Source organism: Lissotriton vulgaris, chromosome 11, assembly GCF_964263255.1.
Source record: "Lissotriton vulgaris chromosome 11, aLisVul1.2, whole genome shotgun sequence".
In the NCBI taxonomy this organism is placed as follows: Eukaryota; Metazoa; Chordata; class Amphibia; order Caudata; family Salamandridae; genus Lissotriton; species Lissotriton vulgaris.
This window is the reverse complement of record NC_141699.1, coordinates 110,207,561-110,230,947: the sequence shown is the minus strand read 5'-3', so window position 1 is coordinate 110,230,947 and position 23,387 is coordinate 110,207,561. Positions and strand designations below refer to the sequence as shown.

The window sequence follows — 23,387 nt, the reverse complement described above, 5'->3', positions numbered from 1 at the left end:
TAAGCCCAGCACCATGTGACTCGGGCAGTAGCTCACTTAATCTTCCCGACGGCCCCCAGCGCCTTGTCACCCTTGGGTAATTGTTTGCGCTTTACAAATACTGGCTATTTACATTACATTTACATAACGTCAGCGAAATGCAGGCACTTTTGGTGCACCCTCCTTACACCATGTCCTCTGGACGCATGCCTCCTTCCTTCTGAAGTTTGTGACTCGCTTTCATGTAGGCCAGACAATCACCCTGCCTACCTTCTTTTCTCCTCCTCACCCCTCCAAATAAGAGGAGAGATTCCACCATCTGGATCCTAAAAGAGTGTTGTTCTTCTACCTTGAACATACAAAACAATTCCGGGTGGATGATCAACTCTTCGTGGGATATGCAGGAGCTAAGAAGAAGAAGGCTGTGCAGAAACGGACCATCTCAAGATGGATTGTGCTCTGTATGAAGATCTGCTAAGCATTGGCCAAGAAGCAACCCCCTTAGGGTTTATGTGCTCATTCCCCCAGAGCTAAGGCTGCGACTACTGTGTTAGCCCACAGAGTACCTGCCTTGGATATGTCAGGCAGTAACGTGTGCACTTTTGCATGCGCTTACCAAACATTACTGTCTGGATTTTTTTTATTAGAAATTGACTTCGCAGACCCATCTTCGGGAAGGTATCGCTTGGGTATCTATTCTAAGGAAAGGAATCTGTGGCTAGAAATCTCCATCGGATAAACAAGTTACTTACCTTCGGTAACGTCTTATCTGGTAGAAACTCTATCTAGCCACTGATTCCTTACCCACACTCTCATCCTTCTCGATCTACAATACGATTGCAGTGTAAGGGACACCTTTCTCAAGGACTTAATTTTTCACACCAGTGGTCAGTTGTCATTGTGGCTCCATGTTTCTGGTGTGGAAAGTTGCGAAATTAACTGGCGTCAGCGTGCCAGGGTGGTGCCTGTATAGGTACCATGCATGTCACTTCTGGTGCAGCTCATGCCGCCGATGAGGAACCAAACAATGCCACATACCAGCATGCACAGGTACTGCTCAAAAACATCCAGATCCAGTCTGATGCCTGGATGTTATTCTATGGGAAGGAATCTTTGACTAGGAGTCTCTTCCAGGTAAAGTGTTATGGAAGGTAAGTAACTTATTCAGCAAGTGACTTGATCAAGTGCCAAACTTGGAGCAGATGCACTCCAAGTTCCCTAAGCCATCGTAGAATCTGCAGCCGGTTACGGCCTGCAAGGAAGCCAAGCCACACCAAGCCACAGTTATTTACGTTCATCCATGACTCCATCGTGTTGGGTCCGTCTCCGTGAGGCCCTCCATTCAGACTTGTGCCAGTTGACCATCCCCTAGTTCTGGCTGATCCCAGACAAGTTGGCTCACTCCACCAACAGTAATGGGCCGTGCCCCCACCATTACGCTGCAGGTCCCACCTTCTGGTCCTCCATCTGCATTGGCTACGATTTGGGCTGTGCAAGCTCCGACATCGGTTCCAGAACCATGTTCAGCAGGAGCCTGCACATCGTTTCTACTGCAGTCTCTGTCTCCGCAATAGACGTTTGAAGGATAGAGGGCATTTGTGGGTCTGATTTGGGCACCATTCAAGGCCTTCACTATGTCATGGGCGATGAAGAGAAGGTAGATAATTTCCTACAACCTCTTTATACAGATGCTGAGTTGTTTCTGGGTTTGCAAAACTATGGAGGAAAGTGACTTTTTTTGATTTCCTTTCAATTGTGTGCTGACTTACTCAGTCCTAGTTACTATGTCAAAACTATTTTCATCTGTGGCCTTGATTTTCCCCGTTGCGAGATGTCAAAGGTCAGAACCATGTTTTTGAGGGAGCATTCAATCATTGAAAACCTTGCGGTACAGTCCTCCACAAGCAAAGAAAAACTGAATTCTTTTCCCACTTTTCAGGAAAAAAGAGAGCCAAAAACCATTGAAGCAATTGAACAGAAACCTCTTCTCTCAGTCCGGCTTTACACTTGCCGTCTATGTTGCTGGTGGTTACATGTATAATCTTTTGGACATGGTACACAAGATGTCACCAGAGGACATGCACAACACCTTTGTTCAGACCATATACGATGGTCAGAAAGCTGCAAAGTATGTTCTACATTCTGGACCTGACAATGCATATTCTGTTGCCCATGCAGTGGACATTAGCATCATTCTTGGATGACATGTTTGGATGCATTCCACTTGATTTTCAAGGGATGTCCAGGCTTCCCCAATGGACTTCCAATTTGATAGATCTATGCTTTTTGGAAAGAAGGCTAATGGGCCTTTGATAAATTTAAAACAGCTTGCTCATTGGGGTTACTTTTCGCTGCTTTCAAGTTCCATAATTCATATATGAATTTCTAAAGATATTCAAAAGGGCCCTCGTATTTGCTAGCAACAACCCCTTTCAGCCTGTACAGCAATCCATGCAGACTTTTGTGGTGGCAGGGTTAGTGGAGGTCTCAGGCGATGAGGGAAACAATAGCAGCTACAATCATAGTTTTTCTCTTCACAAGGCATTGCTGCAAAACCATCTTAGGTCACACTCCACTCTGGTAGACAGCAGAATCCAGCCCTTCACTGAAACTCCATCACTTCAGTCCATTGGGTCCTTAAAATGATACAAGATGATTTTGCCCTTCCATTTCTGGATGCACCTTTACACATTTCCCTAATTTACTCTTGGGCATTGGCTGCCAAATTCACTATTTCGTCCAAGGCAGGGGTGATGTTGCTTACAAAATGGGCGATCAAGCAGGTACCTGAAGCAAAGGGAGAACTGGGGTGTTGTTACTGGTACTTTCTAATTCCCAAGAATGTTGGACTTAGATTTAATCTAGAGCTCAGACTCTTAAACTCCTTCATCTTAAAGGAGAAATTCAAAAGGATGACATTTGCTTAGGTTCTGCTGGCCTTGAATCATGTGGACTGGATGATGTCCATGGACTTGCAGGAAGGGTACTTGCAGGTACCAGTCTTGCTGTCCCACAGGAGGTATCTCCACTTGGTTGGCCAATTACCTCATGCTGCCCTTGGGACTTACATCAGCCCCTCAGGTCTTTACGAAGCTCATGTCAGTGGTGGTTGCTCATCTTCATAGGTCAGCATCTCGCACCTCAAGGACTGGCTGCTGAAGGTAGATTGCTGCAGCTAGTCTTGAATGAATGAAAATCGGCTCCCCAAAATAATGTTTCGGTATTTACAACTAAGAGAATTTCTATCACGTCTTTTACCTAATTAAATTATCATGGATAGTAACAAGCTTCTACAGAGCTTTGTTAAAGTATCAAGATGCAGTTATATTCATACTTTATTATTTCATTTTGGTTGGACAGAGAATACTGCAAAAGCATTTTAGGTGTTGGCTGGAGGTTGGTCATGTAATCTGCACACCCATGTCTCTGTCGCCTAAATGATGTGTACCAATCTGCTTGCTCCTTTAAATGTCTGTCTCAACAGTAGAAGGCTCTCGTAATTGTATAACATCTTAATATACAATGCAGTGTGTAGAACCGACCCAAACAACATTTCTTGATGATATAAATGTATTGTTCAGTACTTCTACCTCTTCTGTAGGCAATCTTGTAAGCCTTAGCCAACACGTGTTTCGTTGTATATGGAGAGGTCTTCCTATGGCATTCTCAAGGCTCTTAGATTTCTGAAATCCTATAGATGGTCCTCATTTCCGGTTGTAGTTGCAACTCTAATATAAAGTATCCAGCCTCGCTGTATCAAAAAAGAGATGTTAACAAAGCTATTCTACGGAGAGTCATCCTAAAGTGATAAGTCTGTAGTGTAAGCTGTATTCAGTATAGTATAGAATGATGGTCTGTCGTCAGTATTACTGCCTCCTTGAAATCTCCTCAATAATTTTTGTGTTTTTCTTGCATTCATATGTCCGTGTCTAACCTATGTTGTATCAAATATAAATATGAAATCTGTAGACAGTAATCTTGTCTTCATCGTTTCCAATAATATCTGTGTGTATGGGAGAGTCCTCCCTGAGAAATTCCAGTAAGCTGCAGACTCACGAGTTGACTTCCGGAAGCTCTTTTCAATTTAAATGCAGTGTTTTGGACGAGTATATTAACATCTGAATACAATAGCTCACTTCAGCAACAGGCGATAACCGACTAATGGAGGGGATCAATAATCAATCCAATGTTTAACCCTTTCGATGCTGATGACGAGCTCAGCTCGTCATCACCCACGGGTGTTGTGTGCTGATGACGAGCTGAGCTCGTCGTGGTGCCACTAAAATGGCATTTTCCAGCACAGGGGGGGAAAACGCCCAGCAGCCATGTGGTTAAGGACAGAAATGGGCAAAAATCCGAAAATTATCACCTAATAACCCTCCAAACTGTCGAAGCAAAATACTTCGCCAGTTTGATTCTTAGTGAGCTGCTGGAATGGGCAAAGAAAAATAAGATGATACCCCCAAACCATACCGGATTCTCACAAGGAACTGGCACAGAAACAAACTTACTGGCAGCATCATTATTAGCGGATAAACAAACACAAGACACAGGCACTATATTTGTGTTATGTTGATTATAAATCCACTTTTGATTGTGTAAGTCGGAACCTTTTGGGGCAAAAGCTATCTTTCTGGGGTATCCCAGAAAGCTCTTAAAGGCCATCCAACTGTCCTATACGAACACTTGGGTGAGGGTGCAAATTGGAGACAGAACCTTGCTATCAAGGAAAATATTGGTAAATCAGAGCTTAAAGCAAGGTTTTGTTTTAGCACCATATCTATTTAATTTGGTTTAAGCCTACCTGTCGATTATACTGGTAGAGTAAATTTACATGCACCAAAATTAGGATCTGTGCTCAAATTGAATTTATTATATGCTGGTGACGTTTATTGATCAATCACACAAAGATCGGTCTGCAACGACTCATAGACCAGCTTTATATATATCCGGTAACAAATGGTATGGCAGTTAAATTAAAGAAAACAAAGATTATGGAAATAGGTGATAGAATAAACAAAAGGCATAAATGGTATCTTGAAGGTACCCTATTTGAACTAACAACAACGTACAGATACCTGGGAGGTCTGTTTGATTATAGGGCTACATTCAAACAGGATAGGAAGGAGTGGAAGAGGAAAGCTGTTTCCCTGACCCTGGCATTCTCTACATTACAAAGATCCTTAGACGGCCCAAGTTACGCACCACTATTGAAAGTTATTGCAGCAAGATTTCTACCAACCGTTCCATATGGCAGTGAAGCACTCTGGGGCAGAGACGCAGCACTTTTAAATTTAATTTCCATAGAAGTATTTACTTTCCTATGGAAGCGTCACCTGCCCAGATAAGATTGGAATTTGGGCTCAAAAACCAATTAATAGTAAGATTAGGAACCTATGTTAAAAACTGGAACCAAATAAGGTGAGCCTTTGGAAGCCAAGCTTTGTGGCAGGAGACTCTAGCACCAACACGCCTTTATTTGGATTCAGCCATTAAAGTCCCGGGAATTGAAACAATATGGGTACATTCCCACTCTCCAGCTGCTTTAAAAAAAATATTTTATACTACAGTACATAAACTATTGTTACCTAAAGACAAAGAGAAGCTAGCTAGTAGATCACATGCCTGGACTATGATCAATGAATATAAAATATTGAAGTATCAATCCTATCTTGAGGCGGGATGGTCAAGAAATGTTAAAATAGATTTTATGCATCTCTGTTTCGGCAATATCCCTGGAGAAATAAAAGGCAAAAATGGAATACGGAACTAACTAAAATGCCCTGTAGATTTTGCAATAAAGGAGAAGGAAACATGCACATAACTTGTATGTCCAGGATTATTTCAAGAAAGAAGACGTTGGCTGAAAGTTCTATTTGATGAGCGGAAATAGGTACCTGCAGGCAGGCCGGCCGTTATTGCAAGTTTTAGATCTACTGACTATTATGAACTATCGATTTACCAAGTTTTTAATAATTGCAAGTAAAGAGACCCCCTAACATTAATTGTCAGTTGAGAAAAAAAAAAGCAAGTGAAAACTTTCTACAACTTGTTTTATTGTAACTGTTTTTGCTCATTTTACGCCTAAAATCTCCTAACTACATTTTTAATAATTGTAGGGGAAAGCTGCAAGAGTCTCTAGATCATCATTTGTAAACTGAGAACATTTTAGAAAGTTACAATAACTTAATATAGCAGGTTTTATTTACCTCTGCCTTTGCTCATACTATGCCTAAAATCTATGCACTTTCTGGAGGAAAATAGTACGACACTTTCGCACATTAGGAAATATTTAGGGATCAAGGGTTCTTGATTGGTAGCAATGGTCCTTGATATCTGGTTATATTTTATACATATTAAATGTCTTTTTACTTGTGTACAGTAAAAACAAAAGAATTGGATATATATCAATATTTGTATTGTTTAAAAGTCAATATCTTGTATGCCAATGTATGTCGAGTGCTATAGTTTTTAAATAACTATGCATAAATAAACTATGCATGAATAAAATTTACTTACTTACTAGATTTGTGAAACCGGACGAAGAAAATGAACCGAAACTATAGTTGAAATGTTACATTTTATTTAAATGGTTAAAAAGCCTGGTGTTTTTTTTAAAAGGTTACAAGTCTAACAGAGATTGGCTGCTGTGACAAGCGAGTGGCGCTCAGGAGCAAGGGAAGCGGTTGAGGATGGAGGAGGGGCAGGGAGATGAGAGGCTGGGACAGGAGAGCAAGTTGGATCAACAGTGAACAGCAGGAGGGGGGTAATTGGGGGACAGGAGAAGAACCAGCTGTCAGCTGAGCATGTTCGGAACGGCAATAAATTGGTTTGCCAGTGTAAGAAGTTAGCCTGACAAATGATGTCCACTAGTTCTCGTGGGCACCTTGCACAAGTCTAATCGACCCTTATTGATGGTGGTTGTAAGGTCAACCTTATAGAAAGCTGTTTGAGGCATGTGGGCTGCTGAATTCATATCTGTGCATAGATCGCCGCCTAGTGTTGGGTCCGGATGATCGCACATTCTTGTCCTGGAAGAGTCTTCGAAGCATCACGAGATAGGTGGCTCCTCCCCTGGACTACAGTGCGCATGGGCACCTACTCCATCCTCAGATTGTTTTTTCCGCCATTGGGTTCGGATGTATATTGGTTCCCTATAGTCGGAATCGATAAAAAACTTTCTTAAGGCCAAAAGGTCTTTAGTTTCTTCGTCGGTATAGTCTTGCGTTCGGTGCCTACTTCTTCCAGCTCGGTTCCGAGCCGGATTCCATAGAACCGCGTGCTTTCGGCGCGGAGGGCCCAGTCGACGCCACAGACCCTATCGACTACTCATCATGGAACGGAGCCTGTTCAAGAGATGTCCCGTCTGCAACTCCAAGTATCCCCACATCGACGTCCACCCGGTGTGCAACAAGTGTCTGTCGCCGGACCATGATGAAGCCAGTTGCATGGCTTGTTCCCGTTTCAGGTCCAAGAAGACGCTTAAGCATCGACGCGCTGCGCGCCAGGAGGCCCAGCAAACTGCACAGGCGCCTGTGGACATCTTCGATGCCGGGGATGTTGAGGAGGAAGCTGACCGGGAAGTTGGTGAAAACCTGTCGAATCCCGCGTCGGAGGTCGACTATAACTACGACGAGGACGCTGAAATGTTCGAAGCTGAAGAAGTCGTCGACGAGGTAGGAGACGACGACGGGGCCTTTGGGGCCATGGAAGATAGCTCTTCGCTCGAGCTAACTCAAACTGACATTGGGGCCGTAACGCTTCAGAAGGCTCTGGTCGAGGGATCGCCACTAGGCCTTACCCAAGATCTTACAATGGGTTCTACAGCCCCGCCTTCGGGCTCGGCTACGGACATTACTATTTAGCCGCACCCTGCAAAATCGAAACCGAAAGTGAAACCAACGGTCTCGACGCAAGCAAAAGCACTGGTGCCCCCCCTCCTCGAAACCGAAAGTGCGCATTACTTTGGTCGGATCGAAGGCCTCGGAGCCGACAAAGCAGAAGGTTGTTGTCGATCCGAAGACACAGGTCAAGGGCGTCGAGACGAAGTCTGCCACGCCGAAGACAAAGGTCAAGGTGGTCAAGCCGAGTAAGTCGGCGCCGAAGACGGTCGACACCAACAAAGGACTCGGTGATCCGAAGGCTCTCGAGACTCCGCGTCAACAAGACAAGGCCAAGAGAGGCGCAACCCGCGAGTCCACGCCTAGTGGTACCTCGAAGGATCCCGTTGGCTCGACGCAACCGTCCGCCGCTTTCTCCAAGCAAGTGGCGGACTCCCTAAAGCGCATCAAGGAGAAGGCCTCGGCTGTCGGCCCGAGAGATCCTCCACCTTCGAAGCCGGTCGAGAAACCTCACAAAGCGTCGATGCCCATTCACTTCACGTTGCCGCCGAAGGCTTTCACCCCTAGGATGGGCGCCAGCGTGCCCGAGAAGGCGCCCTTGGTGCCGAAGTCGACGACGGTGGTCCCCACCTTGAAGCATCTGCAATCTTCATTGGAAGAACAACAAGAACACTTTATCGATGCCGAAACGGGCAGACTTTCCCTCCATAAACGGAAAATTGCCCCCGAACAGCCAATGTCCTACAAAATTCCTTTAAAGAAAAAGAAGGATTCCACTTCGACTCCTGTTCTTGTGGAACCACTTTCTCCACATGCCCATAATGTCTCACCCACTTACTCTGACGTGGGCGATGATGAGGATGAGTACAGCTATCCTGTCTACACAGACCCTGAAGATACCAATGAACCCTGGGCTGCTGGTGCTGACCCAGGTGATCCTCATTCTGCCCCAGACCCTCAACTCTATTCTGTGAAAACATCACCTACAAAGGATTCAGCAGCGTTTAATGCCCTCATTGAACGGGCGGCTAAAAACCATGACGTCCAGCTCCATGCTGACCCCATTGACGTGGACTTTCTTTTTGATACCTTTTCAGTCTCAGAAAGAACTGTCAAGACTCTACCTATGTTGAAAGGTGTCTTAAAACATGCTGGGGAGATCTTTAAGGAGTCTACCAGAGCCAGGGTGATAAACCCTAGGATTGAGAAGAAGTATAAACCAGCGCCTACTGATCCTACTTACATCAAGGGACAGTTGCCTTTGGACTCTCTTGTTGTTACAAATGCCCGGAAGAGGGCCAATTCTCAAATAACGGGTGATGCTCCTCCCCCAGACAAAGAATCTAAGTTGTTTGACGCATCAGGGAAAAGGGTGGCAGCCCAAGTGGCCAATATCTGGCGCATTTCCAATACACAAGCACTTCTAGCGAGGTATGACAGGGCACACTATGACACACTGGAGACCCTGTTGCAGCACCTGCCAGACGAATACAAGGAGGCAGCTGAGATGCTCATTCAAGAGGGGAAGCTGATATCCAATGCTTCAATTAAATGTGCACTGGACGCGGCTGACACCGCGGCCAGAGCTGTCAACACTAGTGTCATGTTGAGAGGACATGCCTGGCTCAGAATCTCGGGGTTTAAGCCGGAGATACAGACCACCATTCTTAATCAGACAGTAAATCCTGATTATCTGTTTGGCCCAGAGGTGGACACCACCTTGGAAAAGATTAAGAAGGACACTGAAAATGCTAAGTCCATGGGGGCCTTGCAGTCCCAGCAGTTCAGGGGTGGGTCTTTTCGTCGCTCAAGCACTAGAGGCGTTTCCAGAGGCCAGCTCTCACAAACCACGCAGTACTACAAAGGCAACAGGCAGTCCACATACACCAAACAAAGTCGAGGTGGATATCGTGGTAACAGCGCCAAAGGCAGGGGTCGTGGAAACAACAACTCCAGATCCTCTGCCACCAACAAACAGTGACGCCTTGTCACTGCCCCCCGACCACGCAACACCGGTCGGGGGGAGACTTCAGCAGTTCCTGCCGGTCTAGAAATCCATCACCACAGACAGGTGGGTCACACAGCTCATACAGTACGGTTATTGTCTGGAGTTAACATCCACTCCACCCAACTTGCCCCCAAGACACCGTCCTATGTCCGACGAGCACTTGCACTTATTGCAGCAGGAGGTCATCGTCATGCTGCAAAAAGGGGCAATCGAGCTCGTGCCTGTGGAAGAAAGAGGCACAGGAGTTTACTCACTGTACTTCTTGATAACAAAAAAGGACGGGTCCCTCAGACCCATATTGGACCTCAGACCCCTCAATCAGTACATTCTATCAGAGCACTTTCATATGCTGACCCTGCAGCAAGTACTCCCGTTGCTCAGTCAGGGGGATTTCCTCAACTTTAGACCTAAAGGATGCATATTTTCACATTACGCTGCACCCGTCACACAGAAAATACCTCCGGTTCACCATCCAAAACCAACATGACCAGTTCAAGGTTTTGCCTTTCGGGGTCACCACGGCACCCAGGGTGTTTACAAAGTGCCTGGCGACTGTGGCAGCGCACCTAAGGAGACAAAGCATAAACGTCTACCCTTATCTGGACGACTGGCTCATCCAGGCAACGTCAGCCCAGCGGTGTGCCGCCCACATGTCCCACACCATTCAACTTCTTCACGATCTGGAATTCTCACTGAATTACCCAAAGTCCCACCTGCAACCCGCCCACATACGGCAGTATCTGGGTGCGACGATAAACACTGACAGCCACAGCACAGCCAAATTCAGTGAGAGTCAACAGCATGCAATCGCTGATACAAAGATTCAGACCCCAACACTCGCTTCCAGCGCGAGTGTTCATGCAGTTGATAGGCATGATGGCCTCCTACATCTCCATAGTCCCGCACGCGAGACTACATATGCGTCCGCTTCAGGAGTGCTTAGCACGTCAGTGGAATCAGGCTCACGGACAGTTGAAAGACCTAGTGTTGGTGAGCGGTCGGGCATACAACTCTCTGCATTGGTGGAATCCACAAAACCTTTGCAAGGGACGACCATTCCAAGAGCCTGTGTCACAGATCATCCTGACGACGGACGCTTCTCTCCAGGGATGGGGAGCTCATGTACTCCATTACACTGTGCAGGGACTATGGACACAAAAGCAAAGGAAGATGCACATCAATGTTCTGGAACTGATGGCGATCTTCATGGCACTAAAAGCCTTCAAAGTACATCTGTGCAACAAGGTCGTGTTGATCCGGGCGGACAACATGACGGCCATGTACTACATTCAGAAGCAGGGAGGAACACACTCTCCACAGCTGTCTCATCTGGCTCAGAGCATGTGGAAGTGGGCCATTCAGAGAAACATCTTCCTCATGGCAGAACACCTCCCAGGCAAAGACAATCAGATGGCGGACCTGCTCAGCAGGTACAGCCACCAAACTCACGAGTGGGAGATACATCCATCGGTACTCCACCCGTACTTCCAAAGGTGGGGTCATCCAGAGATAGACCTGTTTGCCACAAAGGAGAACGCAAAATGCCGAAGCTTTGCCGCCAGGTTTCCACACCCACAGTCGCAAGGCAGTGCGATATGGATGAACTGGTCAGGCAAATTTGCGTACGCTTTCCCCCCAGCACCTCTAATACCGCTGGTGGCACGCAAGCTGAAGCAGCACTCGATGACTCTCATCCTGGTTGCTCCAACGTGGGCTCGCCAACCATGGTACACCACGTTTCTGGAACTATCCGTGGTACCGCATCAAAGGCTGCGCCTCACACCCAGGCTTTTGACGCAGTGCCATGGCGACATTCAGCATCCAGATCCGCAACAGCTCAACCTGGCGATCTGGCTCCTGAGGTCTTACCTCAACTTACCTCCTGACTGTATGAACATCATCCGGGAGGCAAGGAAGCCCACCACCAGAGCATGCTATGCGTCGAAGTGGAAGCGGTTTGTCATTTATTGTGCAGGCCACAACATTAACCCGCTGGATGCATCTATTCAAAACATCATTTGTTATCTCTTACATTTGTACAAATGTAATCTGGCCTATGCTTCCATTCGCATACATTTATCCGCAATGGCCGCTTATCTCCAAAACAGACAGCACCTCTCACTTTTCAGGGTGCCTGCCATTAATGCCTTTCTGGAAGGACTCAAACGAGTCATTCCTCCACAGACGCCACCAGCTCCGGAGTGGAACCTCAATGTGGTCCTCACCAGGCTGATGGGTCCCCCTTTTGAACCACTGCATTTCTGCGAGCTTCAATTCTTAACATGGAAAGTGGCTGTCCTTATAGCGATTACGTTGCTACGACGAGTTAGTGAACTCCAGGCACTAACTATCCAAGAGCCATTTATTCAAATTCATTCTAACAGGGTGGTGCTTCGCACTAACCCTAAATTCCTTCCTAAGGTAGTGTCTCAGTTCCATATCAACCAGACTATAGAACTACCTGTGTTCTTCCAAAATCCAGAGTCACTGGCGGAGAGAATGCTCCACACACTTGACGTCAAAAGGGCCCTAATGTATTACATTGATAGGTCCTAGGATTTTAGGAAGACTAAACAACTCTTTGTTGCCTTTGCGCCACAACACAAAGGTAACCCCATTTCCAATGCTGGTATAGCCAGGTGGATTGTTAAATGTATTCAGATGTGCTATCAGAAAGCCAAGCGCACTCTCACCATTCCACCACGGGCCCACTCCACCCGGAAGTTGGGGGCCTCCATGGCTTTCCTTGGAAATATTCCTTTGGAAGACATATGTAGAGCAGCCACATGGTCTACCACACACACGTTTACAAAACATTACTGTGTTGATGTGCACTCCAAACAGCAGGCAGCTGTAGGGCAGGCTGTTCTAAAAACACTTTTCCAAACTGCTGCAGCTGGCACGGGCGGCCGCCGTTAATGGAGGGACTGCTGTGTATTCTGTGCACAGATATGAATTCAGCAGCCCACATGCCTCGAACCGAATATGCTACTTACCAGTATGCATCTGTTCTTGGCATGTAGGGCTGCTGACATTCATATCGCCCGCCCTCCTCCCCGGCGCCTGTAGCGGCTGCAGCATTCACACATACTTCTAGCATGGTCATCATTCACTTAGTTTCACTCCATCTTGGCCACAATGGCTAAAAACAATCTGAGGATGGAGTCGATGCCCATGCGCATTGTAGTCCAGGGGAGGAGCCACCTATCTCGTGATACTTCGAAGACTCTTCCAGGACAACAATGTGCGATCATCCGCACCCAACACTAGGCGGCGATCTATGCACAGATATGAATTTCAGCAGCCCTACATGCCAATTTTTTTTAAATCTGTTGAAACACTACAGCCAGTAACAAGTCAATAAGTCTTAATTGGGGTTGACAAAACCCAATATGATTTTTGTGTTAACGGTCAGTTCATGTTTTTCTTTTCCAGCTGGATTTCCGGATTCACCATGCGGCCCAACAGCTGACAGAGGGAAGGCTTCAGGCGCAGAGATGCATGGCTCGCCTGCAGGACATTCGGGCCACTCTGGACTTGTAACAGCGTCCGTCTGGCCACCATGGACTCTGCCCCGGCCCCTCTTCCCTTGTGGTCTTCCTGATGACAGCTCTTTTCACAGGCACTGCGGACATGCAGCAGGTGCACAAGGAGGCACCATATGTGTTACTGCGTCATAGGTGTGAGGTGAAATGAACTGCATATCTAAGTGCCTTTCAGTGGCCGGTTATACAACGTGCCTTATCCTGCGACCGCTCGGACCTTAAAAGAAATTGGTCTGTCTGGCTGTCCATGAGCTCCACAATGGAACTATCTTAGCATTCAGCCAGTGCCCTGTACAAAATACATCCCATAATCTCAGTTTCGGAGTCGGGAACTGTGATTGGCGTCCATGGCGAGAGTCTGCTTCCTGCTCAGCCTGTGACGTCAGCACACCTATTTACATAAATGATACAGTAACAATGCAGAACTGTCTACTAAAATGACTTGTCTTTTTATGTACATACCATATCTATAGATATATATATTTACATATCTATATGGGGCTCGATGTACATCTCCCTCACTCTACACGTAGAGTGCACACTCACACCTCCATTGGAGGAGCCTACTGACCTTACATTCTGATTCTATTCATTTCATCTCCAATAATGCAGCAGTTTTGTATCAATAAACACATTTTGTAATTTGTTAACTTACCTTTTTTTCCTGCCTCAGGCGCTGTCACTTTATATCACTTTTGTCATGCTGTTTGATTATAAACATGAAGCCCGACCCTCAGAGGTGTCTTGTTTTCAGCAGTGATGCTCATCTAGGCCCTGCCTCCTCAGTGGGAATGCAGGCCTTCTGCCTGCCCAACCACACCTGAGTGAAGCTGAAGACTTCTCACCTGCAACAGCACAACACTAAACCCTCCCTTACAGCTCACACCCTGTGGGGTTAGAGCACTGACTGCATATAAGTTGTAGACATGGGCAAGTGATTCTGGTTATTTACATATTGACCAGCAGAGTAACAGAATGGATGAAAACAAGTTGCGAGAATGCTGATTGCAACACTGGGTGCGAGTCAGCAGGAGTGCATGGTAAGTACCATGTTTGTTTTTTAATCAATAGTAACAATATGAGAGAGAGGGAAAAAGGGACACCCTCGGTCCCCCGGGCAATCTCAGTAAAACAATAAGAGAGTGTCAAAAAACAAAGGAAATTAGCACAGAATCAGAGATGAAGATCTTCCTGTAGGATTCACATTGGAAATCGTTAAGGATTTAATAGAAGCCCTCACTTACCACCCTGGGTGGTGACCTGCTTAATCATCGGGCCCACCAGGAGAAGCCGAATGCCTCCCTGATGTGCTACAACGCCAGATTACTGCGGAACTGGATTTTCAGTGACAGGGATGTGAAAAAAAAATGTGATATTAAAATTGTCAAAGAGCTGTACCAGAAAGAAAAATGTATTCAATGGTCAGCCTGACAAGGTTAAAATATGTGTAGGGAAATGTGCCAATTAATGTATTGGTTATTTCCACTTAAGGTGGGGTCGACATGTTTCAGCCCTTATGTGGAAAGTTACTGGGCTTTCTTCAGGACCATGTTTTGTGTACCTCGGTGGTGTGGGCGCGGTAAGGTCCACCCTACCAGAGAGAAAGTTAAAAATGGCTGTGTAGAAATGGTGCAGAAAAACAAACCATCAAGTTGTGGGGATTACCTCTACTTTGTAAATGTAAATGTATAGGCATTTATATAGCGCACTACTTACCCGGAGGGTCCCAAGGCGCTTCGACCGCTGCAAAACCCTTCCTGGCTTCCCTGAGAGATGGTCCCTTAATGGGTATCTTCAGGGTGAGACCAGGCATCCCCGGCGGTCTGGTGGGGCCGTTAGTGAAGATGAGGCAAGCTAATGCCCAGAGTTGCTGAGTGTGATCGCTGATCAGAGTGGGCACCGAGGCGAGAGAATTATCGAGTCCGCTGACCCTGGTCCAGAAACCTGCCGCGCCGGGAATCGAACCCTGGTCCCGGGCCGTCCTCTGCTCTCGGGTCTGCCGCCTCTAACCAGTGAGCCACACTACTTCACACTTTAGAGGAACCTGTATAGTTTGTACAAAAAAACGATCCACGCCCCATAGATCTTAAGTGGAAATAACCAATACATTTCTGTTCACTATGCATCGTTAAATGATTGTCTGTACGAAGTATTGTTTTTTGCAACTACTTTAATTCTTCAATAAACCTTTACTTGAACTTAAAAAAGAAAAAAACCACATTGGGTTTCAAAGTAAGGCTTTACAAGTGTCATAAGGCAGAAGAAAGAAAACTGTCCAACACAGAGATTCGCACACTGCCACGTATTTTTCACATACTGTCACTGAAAATCCAGTTCTGCAGTAATCTGGCGTTGTAGCACACCAGGGAGGCATTCGGCTTCTCCTGGTGGGCCCGATGATGAAGCATGTCACCTCCCAGGGTGGTGAGTGAGAGCTTCTAATAAATCCTTAACGATTTCCAATGTGAATCCTACAGGAAGATCTTCATCTCTGATTCTGTGCTAATTTCCTTTGTTTTTTGACACTCTCCTGTTGTTTTACTGTTTTTTAATCAAGCCTAAAGGCATTCTCAAGACTCTAATTAACCTCTGGGCTGCTTAATGCAATTAGAAGACGTCCATGCTGCACCCTCCTAATCTTGTGATGCTGTGTGACCGAGGACTCCCAGAGAAGGAAAAAAGGTAAGTATCCTTGGAGAGATGGGCTGCTAGGCAATTTGGGAAGTCAGAATAAAAGAATCAGACTTGAGTGACTCTTTAAGATCGTGGCCAGTCCTGGGAGCTTATTCCTAAATATACTGGCACCAGATCATAAAGCTTTTCCAAATGTAAGTCTGACTTTGGCTTGCCCAAATTAACCCTTGGCGGAAAACTACGCTACGCTCGCGGAGTGTGCGTAGTTTGTGCAACTACGCGAATCGCACATAGCACAGTGCAAAAACGCGTAGCGGGCATTTTTTGGTCGCTCGCGGGCCTCAACGTCAAGTTGGCGACCGCGAGCGAGCAAAATCAACATCCCGGCAAGACTTTTTCCTCGTTTGCAATCGGCAACATCAAGTTGCCAATCACAAGCATGGAAAATAAACCTCCCGGCGAGATTTCCAAACACGGGGAGGTCAGGTTTCTCATTGCGAGTGGTCGCGTATGCTTGCGACAGCTCGCGATGAGAAACCACCAGTCCGCATTGAGAAAGCTTGCTTGCACTGTGCTTGATGCCGTTCGCAACGATTGTGCAATCATTGCGAACAGCATTTCTTCATCAATAGTCATAAGCACTGAATTATCTCCGCCTGCGTGAGGGAACCTGGAGTATATACAAAAATACATATATATGTATATTTTAGAAAAGAAGTCCGTAGTACTAAATAAACACACGCATATACATGTATAACATAACAATATTCATCCTCATACATATCCAGTAGGCTAAGAAGCCCAAATTACATGTATTTCCCTAGCAAGAAAATCACACATATACTTATAATGTGAGAGAAGGATATGCACAGTAATAGCATTACACAATAACCTTTTATTTTCATAAAATAAAACAGGTAATAGCAGCCAATTAGCCTAAGAAAGGCTGCATAAATAAATAACATCCTTGTACAGAAAAGGAAACTGGCACCTTGCCTAAGGCCTCAGATACCTTGAGCATTTTGCCTTTAAGGCTTCCAGGAGACCCCTGCTCCCATACTGCACCACAGGTGACAGTTAGGTCAGTTCTTTTTTTCCGGCTTCTTCTGCGAAGAACCAGGAGCTTGAGTTTAACTGATTTTGACTTTTTCCAGTCAGAATTTATATTCTATCTACTGTTTTCGACATTTCTTGTTACTGGCTGTATTTACCAGTATTTTTCTAACCAATTTATTTCTATTTCTATTTAGGTGGTTTTATAAAGCGCTTGGTGACGCACAGCGGCGTGTCCCCGCGCTGAGGAGCAGATACTTACTGGAACCTACAGAAGCGGAATACCTTACTGTACGAATAGTGCAGTTTTAAGCTTGGCTCTAAAGATTAGTTCTGATGGTTCTAGTCGCAATGCCATGGGTAGTTTGTTCCATCTAGAAGCTGCAAGGTACCTAAAGGATCTTCCGCCCATCCGTGCTCTAGACACCTTGGGGATAGCCAGGAGTCCTGAGCCGGAAGATCTCAGGGAGCGGGACGGCTCGTAAGACGTCAGCAGTCCTTTCAAAGGGACAGGAGACCTCCCATTGATGATCCGATGGCACGTGCATAGTGCTTTGAATTCTACCCTGCTTCTGATCGGGAGCCTATGCAAAGACCGGAGGGCCGCTATCATTCTTTTTAGTCAGATCTGCCACTATTATTTTATAAATGTCCTTCCTGTGGAAGAAGATGGCCAAATCCGATCCTCATTCGGTCTGCGTCGTGTGCCTATCTTCTTCTAACGACACAGAGACATGCTACGACCAGGGTTAGCCAAAATTCCTAAATTAGCATGTGTAACTTTACATGATTCACAATGCAGGAGTGTTATGCATGTGGAAACTACAAAACAATGTGTACAACATAGCTGAGTATTGTGTGCTATGGATGGCAATGACCAAGAGGGGGTTTCAAGACTTTTAACATGAAACTAGGGAGCTGGCGAGATGGCGAGATCATACAGTGCCATGGGAGTGTATTGCCACAAAGTAGTAGACTTTGAAGGTGTTCACAAATATTTCAAAATGTATTTTTTTTAATCTCTTACGCCCTTTTTCCTGCTCTAGGGGCAGATTTACAAGCCTCTTTCGACCCCATCATGCCGCCGTTGCGCCACTTCTGTGACGCAGCAGCGGGGTAAACCATGCGCCACTTATTTACAATGTGAAGCAACTAGGGAGATGCGTCACGTTGTAAAGCCCTGCACCACATGAAATCTGCGTCCGGTTTAATGTGGTCGTTCCGGCGCAGGAACGCCCATAAAAGTAACGTAGTGAAATCTACAAGATTTCACAGAGTCACTTTTACGGCCATGCTGCGTCAAACCCCTGCACCTGCTTGAAGCAGGGGTAAGGAGTGACGCAGCATGTTAGGCATAGGGTGCCCCTGAGCATTGCTGGATTTAGTTTAGTTTAGTTTAAAGGAGTTTGTAAAGCGCCTGGTGACGCCTCCCGGCGTGTCCCCGCGCTGTGGAGAGGGCATTTTATAAGGAGAGAGGGTCCCATCACAAAGTAAAGAGGCAAGTTTTCAACTTCTTTCTAAAAGAGGCCTCATTGGTCTCTAGCCTAGTGTCCATGGGCAGGAGGTTCCAGTGCCTGGCCGCTAAAGTGCGGAATGATCTGCCTCCCATTCTAACTTTTTTGGGACGGGCGGTTCTGAGCAGACCTATTCCTTTAGATCTGAGGGATCTGTTAGGTTCGTACAAGGATGCCAGATCCGACATATAGGCCGGTGCTCTGTGGTGGATTATCCTATGGCACCATAGCAGAGCTTTAAAAACAATCCTCTTACTAATAGGTAGCCAATGAAGAGATGCCAGAGAGGGTCGCGAGGGGGCTCTACGGGGGAGCCTTAACACTAGGCGCGCTGCAGAATTTTGTAGAACCTGTAGTTTCTTGATGTTTTTCGCCGATGTACCCAGGAGCAGTACATTCCCGTAATCAATACGGGAAGTTATTAGTGCCTGCGTCATGGTACGTCTGGAGTTGAGAGGCAGCAGGTCAAGGGTGCGATTGAGCGTTTTCATCACTCCAAAGCATTTGCCTACAGTTTTCTTTATGTGGCTATCAAAAGACAACTTGTTGTCAACCCAGACGCCTAGATTCTTCGCTTCCCGGTTAGGAGGGGGCAAAGGACCCAAGCAGCTGGGCCACCATTCTTTTGTCCTTTTGGCCTCATTGCCTCCAATTATAAGGACCTCCGTTTTAGTTCCGTTTAGTTTTAGACAGTGCTCTGTCATCCAAGTGGCAAGCTTACTCATGCAAGCATTGAAGTTATCAGCCTCCATGGAAGGGGCTTGAGTCAGAGATATAAGAAGTTGCGTATCGTCGGCGTAAGAGACAAGCTCTACGCCGAACGATTGCACCACCTCTGCCAGGGGGGCCATGTATAGATTAAACAGGGTGGGACTCCGGGCCGAGCCCTGAGGTACCCCCTGTTCAAGCAACACGCTGTCTGAGAGGAAAGTCCCTCTTTGGACTTGAAAGCTCCTGTTGATCAGAAAGGCTTTCAGCCATCCCAGTGCCTTATTAGTAACTCCAGCTCTGTTTAGACACTGTAGCAAGATGGAATGTGCTACAGTGTCAAACGCGGCACTGAGATCTAGCATGATGAGGGCCATGGTCTTGCCCTCATCTGCTCCTTCTCGTAAGGTTTCAGTGGCCCTCAGGAGAGCTGTCTCAGTGGAGAAATTAGATCTGAAACCCGACTGGGAATTATGAAAAACATTATGGGCTTCTAGGTGTTCCATAAGTTGAATGTTAGCAATTTTCTCGGCAAGCTTTGCAAGGTAAGGTAGCAAGGATATTGGGCGAAGGTTTTCCATTATGTCTTGACTAATGTTCGGCTTTTTTTTGATCGGTAACACTACTGCCTGTTTCCATTCCGCCGGCAAGCAAGCTGTGGAAAAGGAGATCTGGAGTAGATGCCTGAAGTGAGGTTCTAATGCGGGGAAGGCTTCAGCTAGAATTTTAGGAGGCGCCGGGTCTCGAGGAGATCCTGATTTGATTTTATTGCACAATTTAGACAGGACTTCGTAAGGGGGTACTTCAAAAGATTTTAGGCACTCTGGTGTATTTATAAGACTGTCATTTTCAGTGAATTCCGTGGCCGACTTTATATGATTGGAAAAGCTGGTATAGATTTTAGTGATTTTACCTGAAAAGTACTGGGCAATTTTGTCACAAGATTCCACCGAATCATTTTGGGCAGAAGAAGTCACATCCACTATGGATATTTCTTTGTATATCTGAAACAGTTCCCTAGAGGAGTTTCCTGCTTCCATGATGAGAGTGTGATAGTGATCTGCTTTAGCCAGACGTATGGAATTGTAGTATTCTCTTTGTGCTGTTTTATACTGTATTTTAGTTTTTGGACAAAAGTTCTGGCGCCATGCTCTTTCCAGTTTTTTACATGCCGTCTTCATGGTCTGCAGTTCTTGGCTAAACCAGGGAGCAGCTTTTTTAGTTCTCCTGGCATTGGTCAGGGTGCGGCTGGGGGCAGTAATATCAAGGGCCTTAGTGACGACATTATTTAAGTTCTTATTAGCTGCTTCACAATCATCCCCTTTAGGAGGGCCTTCGTCCTGGACAATTTTAATGAAAGATTCTATTGAAAAGTTCTTCCATTTTCTGCGTTTATACCGCATAGATTGATGTCGAAAATGCTCGATTCTGTCTAGTTGAATCGTGATGGGGATGATATAATGATCCGACCAGGGTATGGGTTGAGGATCAGAGGTATGAACTCCCTGCCAGTTCCCAAAGATGGGGTCTAGTAAATGACCTAATTGATGTGACGGTTCTTTGTTCTTTATTTCGAGCTGTACCGAAAGAAGCTCCGTTCGGATCTCAGTAGCGTCATTGTCCAAGGGATCTTCAAAATGTGCATTGAGATCTCCTAGCACTAATAATCGAGATTTCCTTAGTGCTAAGTGAGTTATAGCTTCCATTAGGGTAGAAGTGAAGTCATACAATCTGCCAGGTGGTCGGTAAATCAAAATGCCTGATATGGAGTGATTGGGACCGGTGTTAATCGTGAATGATCCTGCTTCACTATGGTCAACCTGTATGTGAGATAGAGAACATACTAGAGGGGCTTTCGTAGCTATGGCGATGCCACCCCCTCTGCCGTCTTTCCTATCCAATCTGGAGAGGGAGTAGCCGTGGGGCATGGCCTGGATAATGTCAGGGTCTGAGTAGTCATCTAGCCAAGTTTCCGTAAGGAATAAAATATTAAGGTTTTGGTCCTCAAGTAGATGGAAAATTTCTAGAGCGTGCTTACGTAGAGATCTACAGTTAAGTAAGGCTGCTTTTATGGCGTGACCCGTGCTGGTGGCTGGGACATGAGTGATGGGTTCAAAGCTGCACCTAGTACATTTATTTAGCGACAGGGCATGCATGGAGTGTTTACAGGCTGCAAGCGTGTCCGGTTGAAGTGCAAACAAAGCATGTCTGCCATACCTTATGGTGGTTAGAGTCGAAGAACCAAGGTTTGTGGCCCCGCGCCCCGTCTGGCCGCGGACGGGCGCAGACTTTGGCTCGACTTCGGCGCGCTTCCGGCGCGCCCGCTGCACGCGTCCGCTGCGCGGTCGCTGCCCTAAACACATTTATAGTGAGTGGGAGGGGTCGCTAGAGCGCTGACCTGTGCTCCCTGAGCCCGGAAGTGTAAGGCTCCTCCTCGCCCTCCGCATCAAACACCCATGATTGGACGAGGCGGACCGGGGCGGGAGTGGTGCTTGCGACACGACTCCAGCAATGCGCTGCCCTTACTCCACGGGATGCTACACGCTTCTGCCCATCCGGGTAGTTTTGTGTGTCAAACGTTTTCTGGCACATCCCTGCTGATTTGCAGAGATGTGCCAGACATTGTAAATCTGCCCCCTAGTTCCTTATCGTTGAGGCATTGGCCTCTCACCAGAAACCTCACCTTTGAACCACGACCTGGGCGCATACTGCCAGGATTCTCAGCCTTACTGTCCATCCCCAAGTTCTAGCATTTTTCATAGCAGGAAACTCACTGATGCAAGCACTGAAATATGTGCCAAACAGGATTAAAAAAAAAAAATCTTACTTTCCCATCTCGTTGTGTACGTTTTGAGTTTTTTTACTATCACCACGCCACCCTGTTCCCTCGGAGAAGAGATGCTGGCAGGGTGTATGGGGCAGGATGTTTCCGAAAAATTAAGTGATGCGGTGCCCTTACCTATTCATGATCACACCCATTTCTTTTAATTGGAGATTTCACCCTACATCCCACTCTACCTGTCCCAGAAAGTTGAGTGACTGTGTCTAGGCATTTTGGTTGGGCCAGGGACCACTACCAAAGGTAAAGCCAACAGTGTGGTGACTATTAAAGCCCACACTCCTCATCCCTGGGATATACTGACTGGTTGTGCAGTCCCAGGATTATCTGATTAGTTGCACATCCCCAGGTTCTTCAGATGGGTGAGGATAAAAAGAATGCTAGGACTGATTACGCATATGGCACTTTACAAAACAAAGCTAACTGTTTTGCATCGTGGTGCAATGTTGAAATTCATCCAGCTTTTCTTTTAGTGTCACCACCTGCATTGATGCCTGCTCCAACATCTTCCTGCTCTCCTATTGTGCGCTAGTTCTGGATTATCCGTTGCACACAAGAGGCCATTGCCTGCATGTTAGATTAGAAACCAGCGTATTACATCAGAGGCTTTGTTGCACCCACGAGGGCCTGTTCCCATTTAGAGTCTTGGCGACTGTTCTTCTATATGCTAAGATGTGTCACTGTTGATGGGTGGTGTTCAGTTCGTGAGGTTTAATGATCCTTTCTGGACTTCTAAAGCTTAAACCTCTATCCATGTCACAACTTCAGCCAGTCCCGTGTAATAAACGTTTACCCCCTCATCATGTTGCCACACTCCAAATCTTAACTTGGAAGATTGACCCAACCTCGCATGAGAGCAAGGTTGTAGATAAGGGAGGGAGCGAGCAACAGAGATCACTCTATAAACAAAGACCATCCGCACAACTTCCATTCCCATGTGATCAACTGAATAATCCCTCATCTAGAGTCTGTAGTTCTGCACAACGATCACCAGAGATGCCTAGGTTTTTGGCCTTATTGGCAGTGCCCTGGTGGAGGGGGGTGGGGCGGGTTTCATTCACCAGTTGTCAATTGGTACATCCTTAAATTGGAGATCATTTTGCAACATATTGTAGGAAGCTGGCTCTTCATATGGTATGCCAAAGAGGCATACCATCCAAAGAGTCTAGGTATTCCCTTATGACAATCCCAAGGTGCTCTTCTAGGACTAGTGTGGTCGAGCAGTCTTAGGCTGATCAGAGAGGAGTGTTAGACATCTGCAAAATA

General features: G+C 46.3%; 1 protein-coding gene across 1 annotated transcript in view; it reads left to right on the top strand.

The window, feature by feature from the left end:
• SFI1 (SFI1 centrin binding protein) overlaps nucleotides 1–14,015 on the top strand; it is a 597,461-nt gene extending 583,446 nt beyond the window's left edge. The window contains exon 31 of the mRNA XM_086942824.1: nucleotides 13,264–14,015. Coding sequence (XP_086798950.1) covers nucleotides 13,264–13,371 — 108 coding nt within the window. The 3' untranslated portion in view covers nucleotides 13,372–14,015. The remainder of the gene's footprint in view (nucleotides 1–13,263) is intronic.
• The last annotated feature ends 9,372 nt before the right edge of the window (nucleotides 14,016–23,387 follow it).